Raw genomic sequence first — 23,237 nt, 5'->3', positions numbered from 1 at the left:
GTAATAAATAATAATATTATCATTAATAATTAATATAAATAATTATTTAACCATTACTATCAATCATTAAGTTGGAATCAAATTTGGTATTTTAATCACTAACAACAGTTGGGTTTGAATCGCCTTAATAAATAAAAAATATAAACACGGCCAAAAAGTTATATCTCGTAAGTCGTTTGTATTTATTAAGTAACGACCGTCTTATTGATATTTTTTACATTATAAACGCAAAAAACACTGCAAGAATACAATCATAATTATTATTAAAAAAAAAACTATTATCTTCATTACTATATTATTTTTATAATATTGCAAAACTATATTATTATAAATGTTTTATCAGTTTATCATCACTATAAAACGCGATTTATATGATTCACAAATTTGTTCTGCAGATAACGATTATTATAATAATTAACAAAACATATAGGTACAACACACGCACATACAAATAATTGTAAATACCTACTGTAAATGGTAGGGTACATGCCAAATTATATTTATTTATGAAAACTAAAAGGCGAAAAAAATAATTAATGAACTCTATACACTCATCTATTTTACACTAAAAAACGTTAATGTTAACTGAGCTGGTTAGATAGATCGCGTTGGCTTTCAGGGAGTAGCCCTATGAAGACGCCTCGTCGTCGTCGGCTGACAGCATCTGACGAGCGTACCTCTGCAGACTGTCTTCGATGTATTCCGATTTAGTTTTGAATCCGGGAAACAGCAAAATCCCCAAAACTTAAAAATAAAAATACAATTGGTTACTTATTACCATTTTAATATATAATTAATAATTATGTTTACTACACGGTCGATTTTAGAATTTGAATAATTTTTAATTTATCACAGGTATAATATGGATCGGTGTGGTATTGCTGTGTGTCTGCCTACGAATTTGTCTTAGAAAGTAGAGTTTTAAAAATATGATATTTAGAATATACAGGCTTGAGAAAACATGTTATGTTATTGTTGTTAGATAGTATTAGACAACGTATGTTATTGAACTGCTGCGCCCACACCAGAAATGAGCCGAAGATAAATGTTCAGATACCATAATCATTGGTATTTAAATACAGTAATAAAAATGTCATTCGTATAGATAATAAGAAGCATGCTATAAGATATTTTTCCTCTGTGAGAAAAATTGAGAAATCATAGATATGTTTTTGCGTATAGTGGAGTGCAGTGGGTGCGGTGAAAAGTAATCTAGTAACATTATGCTAAATTTTGCTTGGAATTATTAAAAATCAGTTAAGAAAAGAAGTTGTACAAAGCCCAAAAACATATTATCTAGGTATGTCAAAAAAAAATTAGTGAATATTTGTTAATGAATAGTTTAAAATCTCATTTACACTATAAACTCATTTTTTGTTTAGAACGGTTGCTAATCCTAATCTAAAATATTAAAAAAAAACCTATTTAACAAATGTATTAATGTTGTGAATATATATTATAAGTTATAATATATTGACAATTTCTAAATAAGACATATCTATCATTTTAAAACTCGACTTTCTAAAAAATGTTATGATACCATACGTTTCTGTACCTAGATATTATTTAATATAATGCATAGAAATAATATATTGCTAGGTAGTCTACTAGTCTATAAATTCTTACACACGTCGCAGTCACTAATTACAGATGATATACGCCGATTGTCGACGTTCTAAACGTGGCATTATTACCGCATTAGCAGATATTTCTTTTCTACTCGATATAATAAATTATACTCAGACGTTAGGTCTGAGATATGTATAATATACTGTATTGGTACAACAATATGATGTTCATATTTTTCGTCATTGATGACTACTACATACCTATAATTACGTTTTATAAGTTTATAAAAATAAATTGAGGCCCGATACATTGAACAATATGTCTGTAATAAATTTATCGTCAAACAGATCAGTCGATTTGTTGTCAAACACAGGTATACCACATATGGATTGATTTGTTTTTATTTTAAACGATTTTAACCGAAATTATTTGGAGAGAGGATTTGTTTTTGATGTTTTAATAGTATATAAAATGGTTATAGGTAATATAGATTTGCTGAACTTGAGTATTTCAAAATATAAATTTTCTGATAAAGTTTGTGTTTCCAAAACATATGATTTCTAATGTTTGTAAATAGGTACTTGTATTTACAATTTGCTACCTCCACATACCTACAAAATATGATATATCTCGTAATACCAGATTATTTGAAAATCTCTTAATTATATTACATGGTAAAAAGGACAAAAAGGGGAACTAAATCCTTTCATCCATGAAAAATTAACATTTTTCCGTTCGTTCGGAATTTCACTGTTAAACCGGGATTTAACCATATATACCAAGTTGTGTCGTTTTCCATATATATTTAACATGTAGGTAACAAAAAGTTGGTAACACATTACTTCTAAGTTTAATATATTCAACATTTCAACCCTACATGACAGGTGGTGTAGTGGAAATCCGGCATTATTGTAATAAAATAAGTTACAGTGTCAGAGCTTTAGTCTAAATAAATTTTATCTTCTCGTGAGTGTAGACTACAGGCACTTAACAATATATCAAACCCATAATTTGTAAAAATCATGATTGTTTGCAGTAAAATATGTCTACAGCAGTCAAGAATAGAAGTTTCAAATATGTTTAATTATTAACTAATTTACATAAAACTAGTACAAATTAATGATGAGAATATTTACATTTCTTATTCGCACAGTTATTTCAATATACATATATATATTTTAAATTTGGAATTAAGAAATAAATTTGTATAACTTAAAAACAATGAATTCCTTAAAAATAAAATAATAGGGAAGGGAGCGGAACGAATGAATTCCTTTTGATATGGCACATGTCAAACACTCACGGGTTGAAAGAACACTTTTTGCAATAAGTATAGGTAGGAAATACCTTTTAATGTTTAGAAATTAAAAAATATATAAAACATAATACATATCACAAGACCAACTAAACAAAGACTTAAATAAAAAAATTATAAAAAATGTATGAAATAGCTATTATTGTTCATAAATTATAAATATTTGCTTTATATTCGATACCTAAGTATAAGTTAAAACCAATTACTTTTTACGTAATTTTTATATTATGTTTAAAATCATTTATTTGTTTTAAACATACTTACGTGTAACTAGTCAAATTAGTTGTAAGTTAAAATTGTATAAATAGTGTAAATATTTTGAAACCCCTGACAATTAATTTTCGAAGGGTACCATTATTACAACTGCCGAAAATCACAACTACACGATATATTGTACATGTATTTTAAAAATTATTTAATTATATTTATGACAGAAATGCTGGGGTGACATACTTGTAATATATGATATGAACAAATTGTTGAATGTGGTTCCGATGTATAACAGGCTGAAGAACGATACCGACAAGACAGAATGAAACTGAAAAAAAAAATTATATTATATTATTAAATAGGCACCGTATAACTAAGCATATATATTAGCGCACAATATAATTTTTAATCATTTTTAATCATTGAAGATGACACACGAACATTTTTCAGTTTTTCTTTTTCTCAATTGAATTTTGTATTCGTATGTGTTACGCGTTATGGTGTTCTATACAGCGGTGGTGAGCGAAATTAGATTAACTAAATGGATTAAAAAGGGTAAGAAGATGAATAACGATATTTTCCCCAAAGCCCAATAAAATATTAAATGGTTTCATATATTTCTAAGGGGAGGAAAATAAGTCTCGAGGAAAAAGGGGTACCGGAAAAGTAGATGTGGAAATAAATAAGTACCAGAGAAAAAGTGGCATGCAACTAAGTCTCGGGAGAGGATTTGGACTAAGTAAATTAGTAAATAACTACATTTTTTTCTGAATAAACGTGTGCATAAATTATTAATTTTGTTTTCGTCTTCAGTATTTTTTGTTAATTGTTATTGCTAGTTCACCAAGTTCATACAAAGATAATTTTGCGCGGCCTGCAGCTGTTTCGTACCTGATCTATATTGTATGTACTATACAATGAGTGATTATAATTGTATTTGTTCAGGTTAATGGGTATTTAAAAATATTTTGAACATTTAGATTTATATAATTTTTCCCCCGGAAATTATTTTTATCTCCGGTTACTTATTTCCAAAACTTTTATCTATCTCTTTATAAAGCTACTACTCGGCACTACTCGATAATCACTATAGTGTTGTTTACACAAAATATTGATTACATATAAGAAGAACGTCTGATTGTTAAATATATATAGATATAGATACATATTGTAAATGTCCCAACAATTCAACTATTAATACACAAGAATAGAATACTATAAAACAAAAATTTTAATTATTTTTTACATTAATTTAGTTTTACAAAATAAGTTTGTTATACTAGTAAGTTCATCGTGATAACTGTAACTTCTAATTTGACTTTAACTCACTGAGTTAGTGCTCAGATTTGTACGCAGAAGTATAAGAAGATAATGCTGCGTTGTATAAATTTTAAGTTTATATTATATGGTCTGCATGTGGGGTAGGTACCTATAGTTTATTCAGGGTTTAAAATTTAAATTGGAAATAGAGAAGGAAACTTCTATTTTTCCTTCGTGTGACAAGAACACAAATGAAAACAAATTCTTCCGATGTGTTTTCAACAAGGAACTATGACATTATTTTTATACGTCATTGATAAAACACAAATAAACATTCTATGCTAACATTGTACATAAGTAATGTGCTACCAAATAGATTGATAGGTAGAACTGTAGAATAGGCACGGTGGAAATTGGTTGTAATAACATAGAATATTAATTTATTTATTGAAATCAATAATCTTTTAAGTGATTTTTCAATACATAAATGTAACTATATTATAATAATCAGTATTTTTATTGTTTAATTACCTACTAAATTAAGTCATATTAAAAATGGAAATGGCAAGAAAACTTTTTCAAAAATTAATCAGAATACAACAAAATACAACTAATATATGTATATGCTATAGCTATACAATTAAATGAATGAAATTAATTCTGTTGTTGTATAACTCGAAATAATACGAAATAATAAGATATAATACAATGATAGATACGGAAGTTGTTATTGTTTAAACCTATAACAAATTGATGATGGGATCTTTTACCCACTTTTTAAGAATCAATATATTTAGTTTTATCCGATTTGTAATAAGAGAGTCACATTTTAGTTAACACAAACGAAATTTGGTTTCCTACAAAACCGACTTTACTATGAAAAATTTTCACTGAATATTTTCACCATTTTATGCAAATGCACGACATAATATACCTCCCAAAGTCCCAACACCTAATACTGCAGCTCATGTCTAAAATATGATATTCTTATAGTAATGTAAATCTGCAAAGGTTATTTGCAAATAATTTTAGTTACAAATAATTTTAAAATTTGTTTGTTCGAAAAGCTTTGTACAAACCCTGTAACTGACAAACTGCACACACAAGCATATTCAAAGTGCACGTGTGAATTTTTCAATTTATTTTATTACACTGCAAGTCCGCGCGCTTTTGTGTGAAAGTAATAATAAGGATTTATATAGATCAATAAATAAATTACAATAATAATAAAAAATATTCAACGAGGTGGATGAGATGCATTGAGAATGTTTAAAGAAATTATAAATCACTGACGGATCGCTACAGCGGTAAAGTGCTTGAGTAATAATATTGTACTTGCACTGTTGCGTACCACGTCATCACAAAGATCAACATAAAAGACAAACATTTCACGCATGCGCATAAAAAAAGCACTGAGGCGAGAGAGTATAAAATTCTAACTCAACTTTTATCGCACTGTGAATATTACTTGAGGAATTTACAGATAAAATATCGTAAGAGCATGGTAAACGGATAAAGACAGATATACACTAGCTGTAACAATGTTACTTAAGTCTTAAGGTATGTAGGTACAGTTTTTTTTTTTTTTTTGATAAACATTTACAACAATTTAATTACATTAAAACTGTATTAAGGGAATAAAGGAATTTATTTTCAAACGTAACCTGCAATTGTTACTGTGGAATAGTTATTTTAAGAATTATGCGCATAAAAATAATAATTATATAATATATACAGTACTACAGCAGTACCCACCCACCCACTTATCCCACCTGAGGACTACAGTAATTAAAAAAAAAATGTATATAGTTATTATAAATTATAATATAAGAACGTGATATTTAAAATTTTTAAGAGAACTTCAATGTATATAGCAGGCAGCAGCTGTAGCAGGTTATCTCCGTTTAACACACGCCAAAAATAAAATAACCGAGATCGCATTTTCCGTTCCAAACGTCAAGGGCGAAAGGAGTTAAGTTTGATTTAAGAGTGTGCTGGCCTGTTATAAAAATTCAAAAGCTCAATACCATGCATGATAATAGCTGCAGGTAGGGACCAAACTAATATTTATGTTGATTATTAGGGTTTTAATTATTTTTTTACTTTTATCACACTTATTGTACAGGTATTTGCGTAAGCAGCACTAAACATATAAACAGGTGTTACGGTATGTCTATACTGATTGTACTATAAGATATTGCAATGTTATACATCGAAATTTTTAAACAAATATTCTACAATGGTACATGGCTCAAAAGTCTATGCTGTCTTATAAAATAGTAAAACACTTTTAACCTTAAAGATGATAACGAAATGTTCAAAAATCATGTCGTAATGACTTCAAAAAACAATATTTTCTAAAACAATTGAATTTACCGAAAACAAGACTATTAGGTAAGTGATGAAATAGTAGTTTTGGTACATGATACACATAGTGTTTGTCTTTTTTGCGGTCCCATACATACACCCACTTACATACATACATGGATATACATCATACACCCGCCTCCTGCAGTCAAAACGTTTACAATTACCTAACCATACAAATATAATATCATACGCGAATACTTAATGGAAACTAAAAAAAAGTTAAAATTAGGAAAATGCGCATCAATTATTAGCCCGACTCAGACGAGTTTTATATAATGTGGGTTAATGTTGAAGAAAACAAAAAAAAAAATATATTTTTGTCATCCATTCAAAGTTATGCATGGTCTGATAAAATAAACAACAACAATTTTTGTCATCGAAATATCTTTGAGCTGAACAATTTTAAAGTTAATTCAGACCCTTCCTCGTGTTAAATATCAATCATCGGTATATCACTTATGCTAATTTCACATATAACTTTTGATTCGACTAGTCGCCCTCCAAGGCCAACATTAATAAAGTTATTGAATTGTTTTCTTTACTCAGAGCCCAACATTAATTTTGTTTCTACACAGATAGGTTGGCTTTAACAGTTGGTTTCTAGTAGAAAATTAGATCTAGTTGGTAGTTTGGTTGTTCGATAGTTCAAAAGTAGAAAATTACCTCTACTTATCTATATTATTGGGAATATCTAATAAATAACAGAGGAAAAATGGAATACGACACAAAATTTCGATTAAATCGAATTTATTATTTTTGTTCATTTTCAGAAAGGAATAACCAATGCAGAGACTTGAAATAATCATATAATATTTATAAAAGCGTTTTCAATACACGATATAATTTTCAAAATATTGTGCATATTTTTTTGTTATTTTAAATTTTCTAATTTTTTATAGTTGTCTTGAGTTTAGATGTCGGTTAAAGTGTTTTCGTTGTGTAAAAATGTTCGACAATTTAAACAAGTTTTATTATAAGTTGTTACTAAAGGATTAAAAAATTATTTAAGATACATTTGCACTATTTCGTTTTATAAGCATTAAAAGTTTAAATTTTGACAAAATCAAGAAAGTTTGCAATTAATGTATCGTACCTATAGTTAATATGTATTTATCATGTAGCTTACAAAATATTCAGTTTTTGTAGCTCAGGATTGAAAATGGTTTCTCATAAGCAGTTCATACTGTAACCAAACAATCTAAAAAAATATATTAACACAGTTTTTTAAATTAAATTTTAATTTCAAACTTGGACGAAATTAAGAATAATAATTTTAGTTATTTTCTTGTAATTTAAGAATATTATTCGTGGGTGCTTGAAACTTTTAAAGTATATTAATATATTTTATACACACGATGACATTTTCAAACACGATGTTTTCGGCTAAAATTAATTCAACCTATTATTTTTATTATTTTATCAAAACTTATTTGAAACCTACAGTACAGAAGTGAGTAGTGTGATATTTCCATTATTTTTCAATTGTAATAATTCATTTTATAAAGGTTGAGAAAAAACCTTAAGCTCACTATCAGAGAGGGGGGAGGGGATCTCATACAATTGCCTCCCTTCAAACACGGCATTACTGAAGCTTGATTTGATTAAAATATTAGTACTTATAATGCAATGAATTAGTTTAAAAATATATAAATCCATGATACTTGAAATATTTACCAGTTTGGTATGTGTTTGCCTGAGGTTGAAAAATCGGCTCATGTAGAGCTTCGTCGTCACCCAGCAATCTGCCACCCACTCAGAGATATCCGTGAACGTACGCTCCTTGTCTTGGTCCCAACTGCTAGGTGGCAAGATTCTTTGAAACGGACCACACACGATGCAATCCAACAGAGCGACGCATAGGCCGGTCATCCAGATCATGTTTAGTATCGAACAGTTGACCAGCCACACATATCTAAAACCCGAGTGATAACGGTAATATAATTATTTATACTATATGTAATATCTATTTGCTTGAATCGGTATGGTAATAGATCCAAATTGGATCCAAAATTAAAAAAGAGTAGCCCCAAAGAAATTTTTTTTAACCCCTCGCATCAAGAAAATTACCTGATTGGAATCTTTACGAATATAATTCAAAATTGTAAGAATTCAATTAAAAATAATATAAATATATGATTTCTCTTTTTTTTTTTTTTGAGAAATCGGTATTTAATTTTGGTCAAAATGTATAGTGTGATTTATAAAAATCCATATTATGTCCAAACGGGGTCTCGCAACAAAAACAAATTAAAAAGTCTATGTCAGCGCAGCAGCTGTGATCAGTACGAACTCTACTATTTCATGTTTGAAACAATATATAGTAAGTATTAACTAATAAGTAGGGCTCGGATTTTGTAGCAAAATAAATACTTAGAAAAGCATTTATTAAATTTAATTCTAAAAAAACAAATTTAAATTACACATAAAATTAAATATTAAAAAAGGAATTTACGACCATATATTTGGTCAGGTTCACTTTCATTTAAACTCATCCTATTGGGGGCTAATATATTTTTATACATAGAAAAAGACCTTTCCACTTTAACCGATGTAAACGGAGCATATTTCATATGAACTAAATCATTTAGCTTTCCTTAAGTCGTAAATACAGTCGTAATTTGGTTATTAAATTTTAGGTAATACTATACAATTTCGGCCCAATAACGATGGTTATTTTATCAGTCATCCGTTTATTACTGGTTTTTTCACTAGTTTCGTAATTTCTATCAATTATAATACAGTCCAAGTATAATATACATAGAATTAAGTTAAATTTTCAAGAAAAATATGCAAAAAAAAATTTTTAAAAAAAACTAAATAGGGGAAAAAGCAATAAAAGTTTACCTCATTGAATTCAGAACGATTCAAAACGTTATCACACTCCCATCAAAAGAAGCATTTGCTACAAAATCCGAGCTGTACTAAATAAGCAATGATGAAGTGTGCGAACAACCGATTTTTGATTACCTACAGTACCCTATAAGTATAATATCTGTCAGTGACGTATTTAGAAGAGGTACCAGGGATATGATGGAGTAAGGTCTATATTTTAAAATTATATGCTTTTATACCAATTAAGGAGGATCCTGTGGCAAATTGAAAATGTTCATGTAGGAATCAAAATCGAAATTCGAGCATGTAGTTTTTGAGTTATTTATAATCATGTTTTCTAAACATAATAATTTCGTGATAATGAGTTTGCAAGATATGTGGGCTAAGGTGATTTTAATTCTTTAGTAGTTTAACGTTAATTTAAAATTACCACTTAAGTAAATAATATTTTTAAAATTATTATTTTACACATTATTTGTTAAAGTAAAAACATTCTTATGCAATTATGTCTGATAATACACAGGGGTCACACAATGTTGAGAAAAAACTGTAAGCCCTGCACTTTTGGATCTGCTCCTGACTAAATACCTACTAAATACTGTGTCTAAGATACAATAGATACTATATTTTTCATAAAATTGCTAAAACACACAATATTCTAATATGAGGGTTAAAACCCGTTTTTTATACTTTGTTCTTAAAAGTTAAAATCCTTTGCTCCCCTCGTGACTACTCAACTATACGTCTTGACGCTCAGTCATTCATACCATTTCTTCTTATCACGTTGCTATGTCATTATGATAATTAACTTGTATTGCACACTGATAAAATAGTTTGTAGTCACAATAGAGTGAGGGAGTTTTTATGAACAAAGGCAGAATTTGATAGAAAACGCTTTGAACCGTTATAATGAAATACCTTATAGTTTGGCAATTTAACTTGCCAAAATAATTATTTAAAAAATATATTTCATTATTATTTATTTATATTTATAAATTTATAATTAATTATTATTAATTGTTTTAGATATTTAAAGTACATAATATTCTATTATAGTATTTGGTTAACCTACATTTATTATCTTGCATCTAATGTGACTATTTGAGTAATATCTAGTATCTTTATGAAGATATTTAATGTGTCTTGTATCTAGAGAAAAACAATAAACATTTATGTGTATCTATAATAATACCTTAGAAACATGTTTTTTAAATGTATTGTATCTTCCTCATTCCTGATGGATTACAATTTACAGTCAATCGAGGCTCGAGGACGCCCGCGCCACTGCAGTATTTTGCATGTAGTCAATATTGCGATGGCTTTACCAGTTTTCCATAATCGATTCCTCGTAAGTCAGTCGGCGCAGAGATTATTTTACACAAATGAACACATTTCTGGGAATTTATGTAGGGGCACACGTTTTATGTGTGGGTATAATACACAGACACTGTTATTAAAAAGTATGGACAATTTTAAACGAGAATCAAAATTAATTGGTCGGTTTATGTACCTAGATCAGATTTTAACAACTTTTGTTTTATACGTCCAATCTCAGTGTCGTTAATTAGATAATTGTTTTGCATATGAACAATTGCAACTCTTGCTTACATTCGCAATATTACTAATAACAATCAATTATTAATTATTATTATACATCTTTTTACTTTAATATAAAAATGTAAATTGTATTATTCATTATTTATTATTATCAATTTAATATAATAGTAGGTATAATAATAATATACAACGTCACAGAATGTCAACCTTATATTAAAATTATATAATTCATATATATATATATATATATTATATCTATTAAAATGGTCAGTGGGTGTATTTTATTTTTGAATAATATTATTGCGCTAAATTCAAATCGTTAAAAAGTATACAACAGTTTACGCAATTTTATATTTTGGTAAAAAAAGCTCAAAAACAATAAATAGAAATCGTATATTAATTTAAACAGTGTCAGTTCATTATGACAAGTCAGTATACCTTGTGTCCTAGTCAGTAGGTAATAATTGACTGTTGATTTTGAGTAGACTATAGTACTGATGAAATATTCTATGCACTCAATTATAACAAGTCAGAAGTAATTTGTTTCATTCATAAAGAATAATAATATACCAAATCAATGAAAACCATAACTCATTAACTTTTGGGAAATAATAATTTCAAAATGATAAAATTTCAAATTCATCAAAACGTATAGGTAATACTCAAAAAGAATAAATAACTGAAACGTTTTATCGTCACGTGGAAATCGAAAATGTTAACTAGTCGTATTTTTGCCAAGTTAACTGACTCCGTACATTGTACAATGCATGTTTTCTCTTCAGTTAAGCTATTATAATATTATATGAATTAAAAAAATAGACGGACTTTAATCGTCTACGAATGTTGACGGACTACCGAAACTTAAATTTTCTTCTGTGGTAGAGTAATAAAAAATAATAATATACATAAATGTAAAAGTATATATTATAATAACTGATCTGGTGAATTTATACATAATATAGCGAACCCTGGACGCAATTTATTATTCAAAATCCGGCCACGTTCCGGGTAAGATAAATAGACATTAATATACGTTATAATCATGTCACGAGAAATATATGAGCTTCTAGAATATTAATAATGTCTCCACGCCGTGTATCAAAGTTTAGCGGTAATATACAACACCGGTGCTGTAATTCGGCAGGACTTTGTGAGCACAAATTATTTTATTATTTTTTTACGGTAGAGGTAGCCGCCGATATTATAATGTTATACATCAAAAGAAATCAACAGAAATGAATACTCTCGATTAGACATATTACACCAGATATCCGTGTGATGTTAACCAGCCGAGTCAAATCAACACTCCCGATTACGCGTAGGCCGTAGGTAATAATTAACATTAATTTTAGATCTAACTTCTAAACAGGTGCCCAAATAGCAGTATTTACATGACGTGTGGTATCTCGTACATAGTAATATGTACCTCTATTACATGCATCAATTATTATTTACTCACCATTATATCATACACTGTTGACTGTTTGTGTTTCAAAGAACATACATAATACACACAACTATAATAATATAGGAAAAGCAGACGGGGGTTTTTTTTTTTTTTTTTGAAAAGGTAATAGCTGTTATGTATAATATCATAAATTGTGCACACGAATGAGTGGGTAGGTACCTAGTATGACGTGTATAATACAATATATACTTACAGGTATAAACTCGTTACACATATGACTGTAATCGCGGGAAACCAATTTTTTTGCCACGACATTATTGCGTTCAACAATACTATAATTTCTCTCCATTCGTTCATGCTAACTCTAAGTTCTTTTGAAATCCTTTCCTGTAACAGAACCAATAAATAAAATAATTAAAATTGTAGGTATCCATATTGCGATACATTATTAAAGTTCGACATATTATACCGGTACAATTTTCTTTGATGCTGTTCAGAACAATTTTCTCGACTAAATGTAATATTGTTTATTATGTAGATTGCAGGTAAGCATGGGTTATATAGTTGAGAATAAAAGTGATCTTGTATTTGTAATAGCTCGTACATTTTTGCCTATAGGTAATAATATATTGTATATATTCCTAAATTTCACTGAGTATTACCAAGTTAACTTTTATATTAAAAATACCCCCCTAAAATGACAATTGCATGGGTCCACCGTAAATGCGACTTTTAGTAACAATTATACAACGTTTATTAATCTACGGCAATACTTTTATATCAGCTTTTATCGACCAGCTATTAAGATGATTTTTAATTATGAACTTGAATTTAACTTTTAACGCTTAAACGTGTATACAACAATTAAAAATAAAAAACAATTAAGAAATATATTAAATTGGTTTTTAGTTAGGTTATTAAGTATTATACTGTCATCATGTCATAACTCTTTACACATTTTACTTTTAATTAAAAAAATACTTATAAAATGAATATTTACTCATAATTAGTTTAACGAAGCGATAAGAATTCTAAATATAGATTTGAATTTGTCGCCAAAACCACTTAAGATCAACTTTCCCACATTTTTGATATTATTCTCCAAATTCCTAAAAACGTGGTACAAAAAATGAGCAGTTAAAAAAATGACATATTTCAATTTTTGGAGAAGTCAAAACCAAAAAATCAAAAATGTTTTAAAGTTGATTTCAAGTAGATTCGACGACAAGTTCAAATCTGTTTTCAGAATTATTATTATTTAAATCTTAAATTCTTGTGTCACGAGTGACAGAAAAAAAACTTTTTTGGCATCGATGACAGTAAAATATATAAATATATATGAAATATAGTGACAATATTATTATTTATTACTATGATGTTTGTGAAATTTAGATGGTCCAAAATGCTTAAGTCGTGGGCGGCCGCTCAGTACATATGCACAGTGTGTTTTTAAGCAGAAATGAAGGCAATTAAACATAGAAATAATTCAAGTGATTCATGAAAATGTTACAGTCCTGATACTGTTATAAAATTACTTGTATAACGTCAAAAAGTATTCAAAATTTCAAACAAAGATTTCTACTTGACGAGATTTATTTTTATTTTTAAGCAACTTTGTATGAGGTATACACGAGTATTGGATGTATAACACTTAAACTTTTGCAGCAGTTTCAAATTTGTTAAAATAACGGTTTGATAAATATACCTTATACCTACCAAGTAACCGAATTTCTGTAAACAACAGAAAATACAAAATAATAAGCTTTAAATAGTATTATGACGGAATTAAATTTTTGTTTTTAACTTATAAAAAGTTGCTTGATAAATCTTCCGATCATGTTTTTAGTAGTATATCTAAAATGTCTACGAAGAAATTATAAATTCAAAGTACCAAACTTTGTTAATAATTTATTATAAACGTACACTACGCGTATTATGGATCATAATATTTTCATTTTGTGTATCTATTATTATTATTATTTTTTTTTTTTTTAACGAAAAGTTGGTGTGTCATAATGTCCTAATTACGTCATGTCAAAACAGCGGCGGCCTCGAAGTTTTATCCATTCCGAAATCCAAATCATTATTTAGTACATTGTGCATTCCCAACTTTTCCAATCTTCAGAAAAAATGTGCACGCATTGATGGTTTCCAATCAATTTTACAAAACGGAAAACGCTAAGACTGGGACGGGACGATCGGAATTTTTGGTGCATTTTCATTACTGCAATAGTTTACATAATGTTTTGGATAATATGTTAGGTTATGATATTGTAATAACCTACATTTTTTAAATTTTTATCTAAAATTGTTCATTAGAGGTAATTAACTTGGTCGATTTTATCACTCGGTAAAATATTATAAGTCCAAAACCACTATTTTAGTATTTTCTACTTTTAGATTTTTAACGGAACGATAAATGTACTGGATTCGGGTGCAATGACGTGATGCATGTGTGGTTTATTTTTTTTGGTCCGAAGACAAAAATAAGCTTAATATAAAGAGTGGGTTTTGGTTGCAAAATTTATCTGATTTGTACTTTGGTTTTGAGTATACAAAGTAGAAAATTCCTAGTCACGAAATCTTCGATAACCGTGGCAATATTTTCTAATTATTATTTTGTTGAAAATTCATCAAATTTCCTAAAAGGCTTTTCTTACCGGAATCAAAAAAGACAGTTAAGTGTACAGCTCAATATATTTAGAGTAATTTTAGGCTATTTATACCACGGTCGGTATTCATATCGTTCAAAAAATATTTTACTAAATAATTAAATATTTTTATTTTATATTTTTTACTAAAAATAATATATGATATAATATTACAATAGCTTTTGTGTTATTATAAATGTGGTATTTTAGGTAGAAATTAGTTCAAAATATCAAATAATTAACAAATAAATATATCTCAATAATAGCGGAAATTTGACATAACAGCCTGCTCAGGATCATTTTTTTTTTGTATGCTACTATTTTTTATTTATCACATCAAAACAGTGACCTACCTACTCAATGACGACCGAGGAACACTCGACGTCTCCGCACATACTGACTATTAAACACCAGGGTGACTTCTCAGTATTTGTTTTCTATATGCATGTATTTTTGACGCGCGTAGTTTAAGTAGTGCCTACATAAAAAAAATATACTTATAGTTATAATTAACTAAAAAAAATAAACCTACATACAAAGTACATTTTTAAAAATACTTACCTCAACGTAAATATATAGGGCACACACATAACGACCAATTTTGTACCCGTTGGCTGTTATGTTTGAGGGAAATCAAATGTTTTACGACCTAATAATAATAACAATACGACCGGACGGGTTATTTTTATATTATATATTTTATGAAATGAACCCTGACATTTTTATTTATAACACAATTTTTAGTATTTTCATCTACACCTTGTCATAAACTACGAAGACAAACAATTTCTAGTTGAGTATTTTACCGGGTACCCTAGGTTTTCTTAACTTTTAATTTTATCGAAATATTGTACTAAATCGATTGATCTCTGATATTATAATTATTAACAAAAGTTCTCAAATATTTTAACACATTACATAATTTAAAACAGGTCTCGTGGAAAAGCGTGTTCGGTGTTCGTGACACACAAATGTCGACGTTCTTAACCGTTATAAAAATAACAGCAATAATTGATAGGTATGGAAAGGTAATGTTTTCACGAAGTTCATAATGAAATATGTCGATCGATAACACATTATAATGGTACGGCACACGTTTTTCGCTTTCCATTATTTTTATTTATTATCGTTTGGTTAACTTAATATTATTGTATCGTAAATTTTTTCGATCATCGTAACCTACCTTTTATGTAGCTAGCTAAAACTATTTACTCGGAAAGCTGCAGGTTTTTTCCGATCTGAGCACTGTTAAATAAATCTTTATGCACCTCCATTGGGAGGAGAGACCGAGAGGGAGAGACTTTCGAATCGTTATAAATAATATGTATTGTTGTGGATCAAGAACGCCGATACACCTCTATAAAAGTATAACGATTGTGTAAAAATAATATTATTAGACGCCAGTACTCCACAAACCCGATTTTTAAGGGCGGTTTATAAACAATTGTAATGAATAATGGTATGTTGAGAAAAATATATATTTTAAATTTATTTAATACTACCAAAGTAACTATAGCAAGTGGTCCACCGTGCCAGTTACCTTATCGATTTAAAGGAAGAAAAATGGTGAAAGAAGCTCATCTGCTGTACAGTATAGATGTCAAGTGCACCACGTTATTGAAACGTTACTGTAATGTATAGTATAAACGCTCTCTATATGTGTCGCATTTGAATCAATGATAAATTGAGTATCAAAACCTAATCTGAAGGTATATCGACCCATATTACAAAGTTTATATTATGATATATTTGTGTTTTGTATTGCTATTAGAGTAATTTGTTTTACTGTTGGCAATACACGGGAGTTTGAAAATTTTTTTTCGGAAACATCGCATTTATTACATATTAATAATATTTAATTGTCATAATAGTATAATAGGCATGTTTAATATATTCTATATGTCATCATTTAATATTGTCGTTAACACTCGAATAAATACAGAACTAGGTAACGGTAGAACGGAGGGAATAGTGAATAGGTTCGTGGAATAAATAGACAACAGCTTAAAAAAATTAAAATTGACATTGAAATGTTATTATTTGTATGTGTAGGTGTGTGGATAATAACAATAATAATATACCTTTGTGTTCAATAATTTAAACGACTCAAAACAATAGTGTAAAAATAAAATGATTTTTTTTACAGAAGTTCTTCAAAAGAAATCGTCTGTAGAAACAAATTCAAATGAATCCCTGTTGAGTTTTCTACAAAAATAAATCTATAGGTATGTATTATGCCAAATGAACATACTGACTATACTGAGGCTACCATCTCAAGAAATTCGTTTTCAATATATTAAACTTCGTAGCGAATTCAAAATTCAAATATTTTTGAATACATTTGTGTGATTTACCTTTGGGTTAATATGATTGGCAAAAGATTGATATTTTTAGAAAATTACTACAAAATATAGTTAATATTCGTTATTGACATGAATTATGAAGTGCACGTGCGATAGCGCTTCTCTATATTTTCTTTTACACTACTGTCAAACACACTATCACAGGTGTAATGGATCTGTTACTCTGCACCCATTTACACAACACGCATGCACGCACACAGAAAATTTCCTATATTGTACTCCTTTAGAACAGTCAGTGTCCAATTCCTATTGAGATTAAAAACATAAACATATTTTAAAAAAATACTAAATATTATTCAAATATTCCGCCTTGGTGTATGCATTTAGTTTTATAACTGTGATCGCTTAGATCAAGTGGTTATTTTGAGTGCGTTAGACGGTTTACGATCAGTTTATGAGTGTGTAGAGTCCTCATCGAGACCAGGCACGCACGGGCTTCAGATTTAATGCAACAGTATTATTGTTGTGTCACAGAATAAATCGATTCGCGTTTTATGGTGGATTCGACAACAAATTTAACTATGAAGAAAAAGGGTTGACGAAAAAATGGTAAAAGCTTACGCACCGCCATCAAATCTGATTTTGCGTATAGACGAAGGTAACTCTGATTTCGATATAATATGATAATAATATTAATAGGTACCTATGCACTAAAATACCTTCAGCACAGCCGTAATACGTAGGTTTAAAATTCTCTTTTTTTACGACGTTAGAAAGGTTCGGTTAGCCGGTCCCGTTTTAAATATGATATAAGCTTTGATTTATGATTCTAAAATCCGGTGGTCCTTTAAAAGGATAAAAATCCGTTGTCTATGTAGTTGTTTCTCCACGGTGGGTGGTAAAGAAGGAAGGACGGACTAGACGGTCGTCGTCTGTCGAAGAAAGTGGAAGTAGATCGGTCATAATATAATATAAATAATTTAAAATAATACCTAAATAATATCATGGTCATGGGATGCAAAGGTCGTGGATGGTTAGTGTGCGGGCGGTCGGGTCGTGGAAGTTTTGCACACCGATCGCGGAAAGTACGGCTATCGTATACACTATAAAATATATATTAGGTATATCAATAATAGTACAAACGGCCGAACCTAAGTTGGACTGGACATTAGAAAACACAGTCAGAAAGGGAAAGAGTCCATACGCACGAATAGGACAATTTTTTTCCTTGGCCTTACGTCGCCCGTAATATTATTGATTTTTAAAAAAGTGGGGCGTAGCCCCCGCCCTAACTACAGTTATTGACCTACAAGTACAAATTATTAGTTGCATAAATTGTGTATTTTACGTTAAATAACTATTTTACTAATGGAGTAACACAAATATAAATATACTTGTTCTACGGAACAAACAACACCGTTTATTAACACTGTTTATACCACCTTACTTCAATACAAAATTGTAAATCATTTTTGTATTCAAACAATATTAATTATAGGGTTCAATTTCATAACTGTAAAAAAAAATGTAATGTAATTGACTTGATCGTGTTGGACTTTTATTCAAAATAAGAATATTTAATAAATAGATAGAAAATTCAAAATATTTTAATTGATTGTTATGCAAAACGTTATGGATGGTATTATTTTTTTTAAAAATTATTTTAAGTTAAAAATGTTTTATCGGATTTCCTATCAAAGTCCTATCTGATATTTAATAGGGACAGGTATAAAGCAATTTTTTTGTGGTTCCTAAGTTATATTTCTTGAACTAGAAAAAAAATTAATGTTCCTGCAGGTACATACTTACCTAATCCTGCTCTGAGTATTAGATTTCCAACGTGTGGTCAAGTTCACTAGAGAAAAATGTTTTTTTGAATTTGGTTCGAAATGTGGACAGAATAGTGCGTATAACATGGCCTATCCGCAATTCAATTTCTTTTTAATAAACCAGATTTTAAAGAATATTTCGGATACAAATTATCTGAGACTTTTATAAATAACAATAGTAGTCGTATAGGCTGTGCGTATTATAATTTGAACGTTATATACATACACCGTTACTCAGTGGCATGTATAAGGAAGGAACTGGTGTGCTGGTGGGCCCATAGCGAATTTGCAGGTTAAAATAATCATAGGCATGTGTCATAACTCATAGCAGGGCTCGCAAGTTCAAGAATTTGCATGTGTTTTTCTTGAAACGCAGGAAAACATGCAAACTAAGATACAAATTCGTTTCATAACAAAATAAATATACAAAGTTTAATAGGGCATGTTTTTGTATATTTTCAGCGTAAAGGTAAATTTGGCATAAACTAGGTTTTTTCAGAGTTATAAGCGCATATTTTTACATAAAAAAATTTGTTTTAACTAATAAAAAATTTCATTATTTTTGTTTCTCAGTGTTTCTGCAATTTACATAACTGTAGTATTTGTTTCGATTTTTTTTATTTTCGTACGACCACAGGTTGCACAATATACCACAGATTTAATAACAATAATAAAGTTAATAATGACAACAAAGTGTTGATCTGTAACGTTAGGTTTTTCAGTGTCATAAAATGAATAAAAAAAATTAAATTCGGATAAAAAATGGAAATATTTTATTCTTTAAAAATTATTGTCTATGATTTTTTTGCTCTATTTTTATTTTAAGTGCACGATTTAAAAACGTTAGTGAATATTTCAATGCATATTTTACCGATGTTAATTGCATGAATGCATGCTAATCTATGCATTTTTCAGTGCACGAACTTATGGGCCCTGCAGTATTAAGTATATTATAATACATGCGTATATGTCATAACTCATAATCATAATACACCCCAATCCATTTAAATAAATTGAATTGGCCTAAACTGAAAGTAATTCTTATACACTCCACTGCATAGTGTTCTCATGTATGTTTTTTAACGTCCCATCGACATTTTTTACTTATTAATTCCCACGCGATTTCCGGTTTATCTTGTCACGGGCCACGGAATTTATGTGAAAACGTCGACGAACAACTAGTAAGCAAGTAATTTATAAAAAAAAAACAAAACCCCATAGAATCGTTTACAAAATCGTACAAGGTCGTCGTCAGTGTTAACACTGACAACAACTGCACAACTCAAGAACGGGCTAAAATATAATCGCGTGCTTTCGTTCTTTGACACCGAGCGTGTGCAGGTCTCGAGTGGTTGACGCCAATAATACATTTAGGCCCAGTCGTATGGACCGTACTTAGTATCTACTCTATCTGTCAGTGTCAGAACTCGGATGATAAAATAAAAGACAAATATAGTCCAAATATTTCCAAACAGTCTCGGAATTTTTTGATTGTAACAGATTAGTGATGATTACTGATTACTAGGTATAGGCATAGATAGTATGAGAATACTAATATTATCTATGGGTATAGGTGGCACGAAGTCCGCGACAACAGAATTTTATACCTCTTTAAACATACAAGATTTTCAAGAAAGAATTTGGAGTGTATCGGTACGTATCGGGTCAATTTTGAGCGTTCAAGATGTTACACGTGCAGTATACAAGCGATACGTACCGACCCGTATCGGACTCGGACTTCGATACGAGGTGGTACGTAACTATTCCGTATCGATACGTATCGAATTTTTCTTCTTGAAAATCTTGATAGTGTATTACTATACGTCTATACTTCCCACAGAAAAGTATAATAAAGTTAGTCGTTTATCGTTAAAGTAATAAATACAAGTTTCTTAACCACCTTGCGAGAGTGATTTCATTTTTGAAGTTTTTCTACTTGTATTAAATCATATTAGGTTTATTTATTATTTAAATATTTACTTGTAGTTTTTTTGATTTAAAATATTTCAATGCGTTACATAAAATGAGAAACAAAAATAGAAATATACTCAGATTGTGTTTTCTAAAAAAAAATTGAAGTTCGAGTACAGTGTATCCACAGGTATTTTATAATTTTAATTAGATTACATTTTTTGTTTCGATTTGGTATTGGAAAATAATTTCCCAATAATACCATATAAAAGTAATATTACCGATAGTTTACTGAATTAAGTTGCACTAAAATATTAATTTTCTATTATAAAATAAATTCCCCAACATTACTAAACAAAAGTAATATTATCTGTGACTTACTCAAGTGGCATAGAAATAAATTCTACGTTCGACTCTATTTTATAGTACCACCCATGTCCGTGCTGTCAATACGTCATTAGAGAGCATACGAGTACGGATAACCTAAATATTAAAATTATTGTGGTGCCTGATCGCTAAAAATATAGTCATGATTCAGTCATGACGTTACACATATTATCAGCAGTCGATGTATTATTGAAGTCGTTAGTAAAGTTTGTTCTTCTGATTATCGAGATAATTTAATTACATTATTTATTAATATTATATTTTATTGGTGGTTGAAAACGGAGTTAAAAAAAAGTAAATAAATAACGGCACAAACCACGTGTTCAATAGGTACCCACGGATAAAAATATTATTATTTTATGGAGGCACGCCATAACAGTATTTCCGAAGAAGGTCGGTAAAACAGACGATAATATAATATTATTATAAGCTTCATTTTGGCAGGTATTTTAATAAAATATTGTCTGTCGTACAACACGATTATTGACTGTCAGACGTATTATAGTTATGGACGTTATGGTTAACACACACTGCTGCAGTGCGCCTATACTTGTCGTATGATACATAATATTATACGAAATTGGAGGGCGAAATGAATACCGACTGATTTGCAGTGAAATGTTTTACGAATGAAAAGTTCTTAGCGTCACGTGTTAAGGCGACGCATAACATCGCGCAGGTGTCGTCCTACAGGTGTGCAGACACGAACGACGACGACGAAAAATCTGTTCCAACTAACCGACTAATCCGTTTTGACCACAACAACAACAACAACAACAACAACAACAACAACAACAACAACAACAACAACAACAATAATAATAATAATAATAATAATATGCAACCGCACGTACCTTTTCCGGGAAATCGACGCATCCACCGGCGGCCATGTTCGCCCGAAATCGTCGTCGTGTCTAGTGAATATTATCGTGACGTATTGATATTATATTTTATGCTCGCCGAGTCGCTGGCTGGCTGGCGGGTGACCACTACGGAGTGTGCGACACGTCGACGACTGTTGCGGTTTGCCGAGGAGTAGGTCCGCAAAAAATACGATGATATCCGACTGACGACACTATACTGTTTCGCGGAATGAAGAATAATAATATATATCGTGTTATGGTGGTCGGCAATTGTCACGCTCGTATCGCTGTGCGACGCGACAATCAATTGATTTCAATGTTATCGTCGACGATCGGACTGTGTTGTTATCGTTATTACAATAATATATTATTATATTTTTATCGTATCACAATACGACGACGGCAGACGGAGCGGCAATGACGCTGCCCGCTGCAAACGGGTCGACGGTACGCCGTTTTACCTACCCGCCTGCCCACCTGTCGAACCGCCGAAAAACCTGAGAGGGACGACGACGACGACGACGACGACGACGCTCAGTGCAACGACACCGTCTCGGGCTAATAATAATACACAATAACAATCCAATCGTCTTAACTATTACGCGATACGATTAATAATTAATACTCGGTTTTGCCGTGCCCGCCGATCGTCGTAATCTCTGTGCAGATAACGCGACGGACGCGAACCGCACGATATTATTATGTGCCGGCCGAATATCCGAAGCACGCTCGCCCCGCTCTTATATGCTCGAACTGTGCGCGCGTCACATTC

At 30.0% G+C, this 23,237-nt stretch overlaps 1 protein-coding gene across 2 annotated transcripts; it reads right to left on the bottom strand.

Annotated features, from left to right (window-relative positions):
* Window positions 1-400: 400 nt before the first annotated feature.
* Window positions 401-22,900, bottom strand: LOC111029302 (ARL-6-interacting protein 1 homolog). 2 transcript variants are annotated; one of them, XM_022308267.1, is made up of 6 exons: window positions 22,457-22,900; window positions 15,526-15,650; window positions 12,775-12,908; window positions 8,399-8,636; window positions 3,338-3,422; window positions 401-744 (listed from the first exon to the last, which is right to left on the bottom strand). In XM_022308267.1, exons 3-6 carry the CDS (start codon window positions 12,876-12,878, stop codon window positions 629-631), a joined length of 543 nt encoding a protein of 180 aa, XP_022163959.1. In that variant the 5' UTR covers window positions 12,879-12,908; window positions 15,526-15,650; window positions 22,457-22,900; the 3' UTR covers window positions 401-628. The 2 variants fall into 2 exon arrangements, with proteins under 2 accessions (XP_022163959.1, XP_022163958.1); XM_022308266.1 differs by lacking the exon at window positions 15,526-15,650 and having other exon boundaries at window positions 22,457-22,899.
* Between the last annotated feature and the right edge of the window lie 337 nt (window positions 22,901-23,237).

Source organism: Myzus persicae, unplaced genomic scaffold (genome assembly GCF_001856785.1).
Source record: "Myzus persicae strain clone G006 unplaced genomic scaffold, MPER_G0061.0, whole genome shotgun sequence".
In the NCBI taxonomy this organism is placed as follows: Eukaryota; Metazoa; Arthropoda; class Insecta; order Hemiptera; family Aphididae; genus Myzus; species Myzus persicae.
This window is presented reverse-complemented; position numbering and strand designations above follow the sequence as displayed.